This window comes from Pangasianodon hypophthalmus, chromosome 28 (assembly GCF_027358585.1).
Source record: "Pangasianodon hypophthalmus isolate fPanHyp1 chromosome 28, fPanHyp1.pri, whole genome shotgun sequence".
NCBI lineage: Eukaryota > Metazoa > Chordata > Actinopteri > Siluriformes > Pangasiidae > Pangasianodon > Pangasianodon hypophthalmus.
In genome coordinates, this window is record NC_069737.1 from 125,001 (window position 1) to 134,421 (window position 9,421).

General features: G+C 39.1%; 2 protein-coding genes across 3 annotated transcripts in view; both read right to left on the reverse strand.

Annotated features, from left to right (window-relative positions):
• Nucleotides 1–2,240, reverse strand: part of trim2a (tripartite motif containing 2a) — an 18,274-nt gene extending 16,034 nt beyond the window's left edge. Inside the window, exon 1 of one of the 2 annotated variants that reach the window (XM_053230957.1) lies at nucleotides 2,222–2,240. The gene's annotated coding sequence lies outside the window, so the exon portion shown is untranslated. Of the gene's footprint in view, nucleotides 1–1,337; nucleotides 1,633–2,221 lie in introns of those variants that run through there. The other variant, XM_053230956.1, reaches the window with a different exon arrangement.
• A 1,210-nt stretch (nucleotides 2,241–3,450) lies between these two features.
• Nucleotides 3,451–7,253, reverse strand: fgg (fibrinogen gamma chain). Its single transcript, XM_026910789.3, has 9 exons — nucleotides 7,137–7,253; nucleotides 6,990–7,037; nucleotides 6,639–6,822; nucleotides 6,262–6,346; nucleotides 5,877–6,007; nucleotides 5,616–5,749; nucleotides 5,258–5,442; nucleotides 4,757–5,034; nucleotides 3,451–4,070 (listed from the first exon to the last, which is right to left on the reverse strand). The coding sequence occupies exons 1-9, from the start codon at nucleotides 7,194–7,196 to the stop codon at nucleotides 3,886–3,888; spliced, it is 1,290 nt and encodes a 429-aa protein (XP_026766590.1). The 5' UTR covers nucleotides 7,197–7,253; the 3' UTR covers nucleotides 3,451–3,885.
• Nucleotides 7,254–9,421: the final 2,168 nt, after the last annotated feature.

The following is a 9,421-nucleotide window of genomic DNA, read 5'->3' on the forward strand; positions in this document are numbered from 1 at the left end:
CACACAGTAAAAACACACAGCAAACACACAATAAACACACACAGTAAAAACACACAGCAAACACACAGCAAACACACACAGTAAAAACACACAGCAATCATACAGCAAACACACAGCAAACACACACAGTAAAAACACACAACAAACACACAGCAAACACATAGCAAACACACAACAAACACACAGCAAACACACAACAAACACACAGCAAACACACAACAAACACACAGCAAACACACAGCAAACACACAGCAAACACACAATAAACACACACAGTAAAAACACACAGCAAACACACAATAAACACACACAGTAAAAACACACAGAAAACACACAGCAAACACACAGCAAACACATAGCAAACACACAACAAACACACAGCAAACACACAGCAAACACACAGCAAACACACAATAAACACACACAGCAAACACACAACAAACACACAGCAAACACACAATAAACACACACAGTAAAAACACACAGCAAACACACAATAAACACACACAGTAAAAACACACAGAAAACACACAGCAAACACACAACAAACACACAACAAACACACAGCAAACACACAGCAAACACACAATAAACACACAATAAACACACACAGTAAAAACACACAGCAAACATACAGCAAACACACAGCAAACACACACAGTAAAAACACACAGCAAACACACAATAAACACACACAGTAAAAACACACAGCAAACACACAGCAAACACACACAGTAAAAACACACAGCAATCATACAGCAAACACACAGCAAACACACACAGTAAAAACACACAACAAACACACAGCAAACACACAAAAAACACAGCAAACACACAGCAAACACACAACACATACAGCAAACACACAACAAACACAGCAAACACACAACACATACAGCAAACACACAACAAACACAGCAAACACACAACACATGCAGCAAACACACAGCAAACACACAGAAAACACACAACGCATACAGCAAACACACAGCAAACACACAGCAAACACACAGAAAACACACAACGCATACAGCAAACACACAGCAAACACACAGCAAACACACAGAAAACACACAACACATGCAGCAAACACACACAAAATCGCTCAAAATTACTCAAAAAGGCCTTTCATGGCCAAGTCAATAGATTATATTTATATTATATTTATATTAACCTGTATATTATATTTCTTTTATAAGGTGGTTGATGTGTAACTGTTTTGAGAAAGAAAACACTGACTGTATGATATCTTGCGTAATTTATGTGACTTTGACCAGGTGAGGAGTTTAATGATCAGATTAATGCTCGTGTGTGGAGTGTGAGAGAAGATCACTCACCAGGCTGAACTCAGCTCAGTGTTCTGTCGAGATTCTGAACAGTTTCCTTCAGAAAGGTTCCATTTAAAACCACTTTAAACAGCTAGAACAGAAACCACTTAAACAACCTTTGAGTCCATTAACGTCTTTCAGTCTGTTCCAGAAAGAGAATTCAGTTAAAATCCACTTTTTATTCCACTAAATTTCTCTCTGCATTTCCATCTCCAGCACAAACACTGCAAACTGTCAGTGCCAGGGGGCGGGGCCTGTGGGTGTGGCCTGTGGGAAATCAGCATAATCTGACCAATGAGAGAGCTCCCCTAGAACCCTGGATATTTCTCTATTTCTCTGGCATAATAATAATAATAATAATAATAATAATAATAATAATAATAATAATAATAGAAGAACACGGAATTGATCTAGTAGTTTCTGCAGGATGTGTGTGTGTTTGTGTGTGTGTGTTATTTTACTGAATATCATCAGATACACTGATACTGCTTCCCTGTTGCACCCAAAGGAAATTGTTTTAATAAAATTAATATTCAATATTGATGTATCATCTTTAGGAACATTTAGCCGTTTCTGAACATCAAACACTGCACTGATGGCTACAATGGAGCCAATAGAAGAGGTGAAATATATATGTATTTCTTTATATATTTACATATGAGAGAGAGAGAGAGAGAGAGAGAAATTTGTGTGTTAAAGAGAAAATCTCTCTGACCTTGGACTTTAAAACTCTGAATAAAACCCACAGTAAACACCACTAAGGGCATCGACCCCAAACCCCACTGAGCTTCCAACAGGAAGTGAAGGAAAGAGAGTGAGAAGAGAAGAGAGCGCCTCTAAAAGTCTAATTTCACAGGTGAGCTTTAAGGTGTAAAGAATAATGTTTAACTCACATTTCCTGAAATCAAAGCTCCTTAAAAGCAGACTGTGTGTTTGTCCATAACACACACACACTCTACACACACACACACACACACACACACCACACACACACACACACACACACCACACACACCACACACAGGGCGTGGAGTCTCTTCAGCATCCTGCCCCTGACCCTGGGGAGGCTGTTGCCATGGCAGCGCTGTATAATTTATCAGCTACATGAGCTGAAAGGAGAACATTTTCTTTTCTAGTTTAATAGATACAGGACACACAGTGTGCTTCAGGAATAAACAGCATGATTGTAAAGATTGTTTAAAAATTATTAATAAATCATATCTAATATTTCAGAAACTCCCAAGGATTTATAAAAAGAAATCTTCACAAGGATTTGTAATATTCACAATTATTTTGTATTAAGATTTAATTTCATACTTCACTTTTTTTCGCTGCTGTTCTTAGGGAAGTCCTCATGAATGAATTGTGTGGAGCAGAAGGTTATGTGTTTTAAAAATGTAAAGATTTGGAAATATGTTATAATAATAAACTATATTAAATAAAATAAAGTCCAGTCTTTACTTATTACATTAAAACCACTTTATTTATCATTACTGCTCTTTAAAAACATTAAAAATGAATTTAAGTCAATTCTATACTTTTTCAGTTAAAAGTGTAATATAAAACTAAATTATTAAAAAGACTGGATGAGGATGAGGGGGATATACGCGGGGATAAGGAGGAGATAAGTGTCATGGTTACGCCAACTTCAGCGCTTGACTACATTTCCCATCAGCCACTGCACTCCACTGGAGCACGTCACATGACCGCCTGCACCTATGTCACATTTTTATTAATGAACTCTAGTATTTAAGTCACGTCTCACACCTCATTTAGTGTCTAACTCGTGTCTTTCCTTGCTGTTACATTATCAGCACAGGACACACACACACACACACACACACACACACACACACACGGCAGTTCTTTGGTGGATTACTGTTTAATGTAAACAATTCTTCATTAATTCGTTCATTTCCGCTGTTTATTTTATAATTTAAAGGCAGGTATTATGGAGGTTTATGTGTTTATAATAATCTGAGGAATAATAATTTGTGTGTGTGATCTGCAGTGTTAAATCACTGATTTCAATTTACTTGTGAAAATGTCCATTAAAAGTGATATATAAATAAAATAAAATTTAACTGAATTACTTCATTAATAAAAACCAGCACAAAATCAATTGTTTAAAAAGAGTTTATCAGCAAGTCACCAGCTGACATCTGAGTAAACTGAACAGATTACAAAGTTCACCAATCAATGAACAAACACACAAAGTCTACAGAATGAGAGAATGTTTAACTAGCTGACCTCGTACACTCGACCATGCAGATTAACCGTGTGTGTGTGTGTGTGTGTGTGTGTGTGTGTGGAGAATCTGATCACCCTGATCAGAGACTGTAGAATTTTACTCTACGTTCATTTACAAATGACACACATGACAATAATAAAAAATTTTAATAGGAAGTCTTTTTAGCTTTCCTCAGTTTTTCTAATGATGAAGTGATGCATGAAGAAGTGATTGTATTCTGCTGAGATGAAGATTTATTGTGTTAAAATCAGTGTGAAATTAAATCAGGTGTCTTTGAGAAGGTTGTGGTGTTTAGGGCTGTGGCGTTTAGCGGCTGGGGAAGTCTCCTTTGCCGAGGCTGATGCCTTGCTGACCTCCAGGCTGGACTCTGTTTATGGGAATGATCTTCATGGTGGTCTGCTTCAGCGAGTACCAGCGGTCGTGCCACGTGGCCCAGATAATGCCGTTATCAAAACCGTGCTCACCCACGTCCTTTTGGGTGTACTTACCCCCTGTGAAAAACCAGGTTGATAAAGAGGTCAGTGGTTTATGTATTGGTGAGTGACATGCTATTACAAAAAAGAAAACTTTCAAGAAACTTGGTAATATAGCGCTAATATTATTAGCTAACGTTATATAATATTAACATGCTGTTAAGGCATTTCTGCCTTACAAAGTCAACATTCTAAATTTAACAAGCAGAAAATTCACTGAATTTTTAGGCAAGAAAGTAATAAAGAGGCTAAAAGCCTTAACCTTAAATGTTTTGTAATGTTTGCTGAAAGATCACGTAAATGATCAAACCCTGACGAGACTGAGATGAGTTTAGATTAGCAGAAGGTTCTTTTATGTTTTTGTGTAACATTTAAAAATATTTTTTCAACTTTGCTGAACATTTTGTAGTCGTAGGAATTTTAACGCTTTTGTCTTTGTGACACAGAATGCTCTCACACAGCAGATGTTTTTAGAACATTGCAGGAACATTATTTTTGTAACATTATAATCTAACCTTCTTAGAACCTACGGAATATTGTATATTCTAATTAGCCGGAGTTGAGCTGTGAGTGAGTTATTGAAGTGTCTCTGACAGAAACACATTTCTATAAATTTTATAAATCTGTGGCATACTAGCAGCATCGTGTCAGATTGACCCTTAAGCTAACTGCTAAAGCTATATCATGATATCGTCCCATGTTACCTCTGTGATATTTTCCATTCAGATGAGCAGCATGACATTGGTTCATCCACCAGCCTGAGCCGTCCTGCTTAGCGCAGTTCCCAGCGTATCTGTCGTTATCTCTGTCAGGTGTGCTGAACTGCTGACCGTTATGAGACGTGTGGGGTTTATCACTCACATCATCTCCAAAGTCAAACCCGTCGAAAGCATCACCAGCGTCTCCTCCATAATAGTAAGCGTACGTCAGACGGTACTGATCGACCTCAGGACTCACTTTAAACACAGCGTAATCTGCGTATCTGCAGAAATGGAAAAGATCCAGAAAAACATTAAGCATTAAACAACAATAAAAGCTCGAGTTCACCATCATGACCTTCATAAATGACTGAACTGACATTAAAAAAAAAATAAAAATCTGAATGAAAACTGAAGTGTAGTGTAGTGTGGCTTTGTTTCTGATTTCCACAGCCTAAACCTGAGGGCTCCTGACATGTTCCTCACATGTTCCTGACAAATTCTTACTTTTTGACTCCTTCCCAGTCCACCATCTCTATCCGGAGCACGTATGGAATGCTGGACTGAACAGTGAGCAGGTGGATCTTCTCGTTTCCTAGCCAGAACTCTGTGCTGTCATCAGGAGAGAGATAACCGAAGCCTTCTTTATACGGGATCCAATTTCTGTTGAAGTCAACACTGCCATCACGCCTCTGAAACACACACACACACACATACACACACACACAGCTCATTTTGATGGTCTCTGTGCATCATTTAGGAAACTAACAGGAGGTTTAAATGATTTAAGCTAACAGGAGGTTTAAATGATTTAAGCTAACGGGAGGTTTGGGTTAATGGTTTAAATGTCTTGTGTTTGCGTTACCCTCTGAAGCACGGTCCAGCCTCGGCCCGAGCTGTCGATCTCACAGAACACGAGGAACGGCGTGGGCGCTTTCACAGGCTGGACGTAGTACAAGCCACTAACTCTACCACCCTTATTAGCAATATCCTGACAATCTGAGAAACAAACAGCCGGTGTTAATGACCGAGGTGTTCAACTGGTAGTGATGGATGTTATTTGGGAGTGTTAATGTTGCATTAAACTAAAGCAGTGCTGAACACACTGGTGCTGTTTTATTCGTACCTTTCCCAGTGATGGTCTGTATCGTCACAGTGTCTTTACACGGCAGCTTACACTTCTGCTCGAGCTGTAGAGATAACTGCTTCAGCTCCGTCAGACGCTTCTCATTGGCTGCCAGCGTCGCCTGCAGATCACTGACCACACAGACCAAAATAAAAATCTTACTAACTTTTAAACAATTTTAACTTTTAAAAATATGAACTGTAGAATTTCCAGACATTAGTTATAAAAAAATCACAGATGTTTTAACAAATTAATCTGCAAACTCAGTTGTAAAAATTCAGCCAGGAGTAAGTGAAAACCTTTCTAATTATTTAAATGTGATTATTTACACTAAAATGAAGCTGCATTTATTACTGTGTTACTGAGTTCAGAACAAATCACTCACTAAATCTGTTGCTCCTGAGAGATAATGGTCCTCTCGAACCGCAGCACATCATCCAGCATGCTCGACGACTTCTGGATGTACAGCTCTTTGAGAAATTTAACATAAAACAGCAACACAACTCTGCTTTATTTCACTTAAATCTGAAGATCAAGTAAAATTCTCATTAAAAGTGATAACAACAGTATATTTGTATTTTAGTCTGAATTAACTCAACTTTTTCCTTAAAATATTTTAACTCATCATTTTTAACTATAGCGGCCACAAAGCTAGACACCGTGAAGGTTGACCATATTTTCTGTGCAGTTGTTTTAAAAATATGAGGTTTAACAGCCTGGTGTTGGTTGTGTAGCGTGTTAGTACTGAAGAGAAGAAGTTACCTGGGGAGGATTTCTGCGCCTGCGTCTGTGAGTCCTTCAGATAAACCACTTTATCCTGAGCTCCTCTGGTCAGGTTGTAAATGTCCTGTAGGAGTTTGTCCATGTGGTTCAGATCCTTCGTGACACCCGACTTGTAGGTATGGAGATAATTTTCTACGCCACATGTGGTGGGACAGTAAGACCCCTAAAACACAATAATAATAATAATAAGAAGAAGAAGACAAAGATGAAGAAGAAGTGTTAGAAGTGTAGTACAGCTGAAGCTCTAATGCTGAGTGGGAGATGAAATGAGGAATTTGTGTGTTAGTAGGAAATGTGTGTGTGTGTGTGTGTGTTGTGTGTTGTACTTACGAAGGCGTCGTTAGGGACACAGTGCTCTGATTGATCTCCTCTCGGTTGCTGTAGATGAAACACACACACTGAGTTATTCTCTGCTTAATCAGTTGAATTAAATTGTGTTAATTGTGTCTCCTCGTTAGAACCCGTCTCAGTGCTTACCGCTGACGTTAGCGTGAACAGGAGCAGCAGCGAGACGAGGACGTGTGAGACAGCAGCCATGATTTACTCCGCTCCAGCTCGCTCCGTGTGTGAGGGAGTCTCACAGCTGCAGGATATTTATCTGATCAAGGTCCTGCTCGGAGATGGAGATAACGGAGCTGGACAAACAATACGCAACAACACCTCCCACTTTACTGACTCAATACTGACCCATCTCTCTCACACACGCACACACACATAGATACACACACACAAACACACACACACACACACACAAAAACACACACATAGATACACACAGACGCACACAAATACACAGACACACACATATAGATACACACACACACTCACCTAGAGACACACACACACACAGATATATACACATAGATACACACAGAGACACACACACACACAAACACACACACATAGATACATAATCATAGAGACACACATAGATACATACACAGACACACACACATAGATACACACACACAAACACACACACACACACACACAAAAACACACACATAGATACACACAGACGCACACAAATACACAGACACACACATATAGATACACACACACACTCACCTAGAGACACACACGCACACAGATATATACACATAGATACACACAGAGACACACACACACACACACACACATAGATACATACTCATAGAGACACACATAGATACATACACAGACACACACACATAGATACACACAGACGCACACAAATACACAGACACACACATATAGATACACACACACACACTCACCTAGAGACACACACACATAGATATATACACATAGATACACACAGAGACACACACACACATACACAGACACACACACATAGATACACACAAAAACACACACATAGATACACACACACAAAAACACACACATAGATACACACAGACACACACACATAGATACACACACACAAACACACACACACACACACAAAAACACACACATAGATACACACAGACGCACACAAATACACAGACACACACATATAGATACACACACACACTCACCTAGAGACACACACGCACACAGATATATACACATAGATACACACAGAGACACACACACACACACACACATAGATACATACTCATAGAGACACACATAGATACATACACAGACACACACACATATAGATACACACACACATAGATACACACAGACGCACACAAATACACAGACACACACATATAGATACACACACACACACACTCACCTAGAGACACACACACATAGATATATACACATAGATACACACAGAGACACACACACACATACACAGACACACACACATAGATACACACAAAAACACACACATAGATACACACACACAAAAACACACACATAGATACACACAGACACACACACATAGATACACACACACACAAACAAACACACACACACACACAAAAACACACACAGATACACACAGACGCACACAAATACACAGACACACACACATATAGATACACACACACTCACCTAGATACACACACACACACACACATAGATATATACACATAGATACACACAGAGACACAAAAAGACACACACAGATACACACACATAGAGACACACACAGCACACATGCACAGACACATACAAATACACACAACCACACACACAGATACACACAAACACACACAAAGACACAAAGACACACAGACACACACACAGATACACACACAGACATACATACACCTATATACACATACAAACACAGACACACACATATACATGCACACACGTGTGTTTATACTATACTGCGATTTAAACGTGTACAGTGTACTCTAGTGTAGTCTGAACTATAGTGTGTGTGTGTGTGTGTTGTACACTGTAGTGTGAACTGTAGTGTGTGTGTGTTGTATACTGTAGTGTGAACTGTAGTGTGTGTGTGTTGTATACTGTAGTGTGAACTGTAGTGTGTGTGTGTTGTATACTGTAGTGTGAACTGTAGTGTGTGTGTTGTATACTGTAGTGTGTGTGTGTGTGTGTGTTGTATACTGTAGTGTGAACTGTAGTGTGTGTGTGTGTGTTGTATACTGTAGTGTGTGTGTGTGTGTGTGTTGTACACTGTAGTGTGAACTGTAGTGTGTGTGTGTTGTATACTGTAGTGTGAACTGTAGTGTGTGTGTTGTATACTGTAGTGTGTGTGTGTGTGTGTTGTATACTGTAGTGTGAACTGTAGTGTGTGTGTGTGTTGTATACTGTAGTGTGAACTGTAGTGTGTGTGTGTTGTATACTGTAGTGTG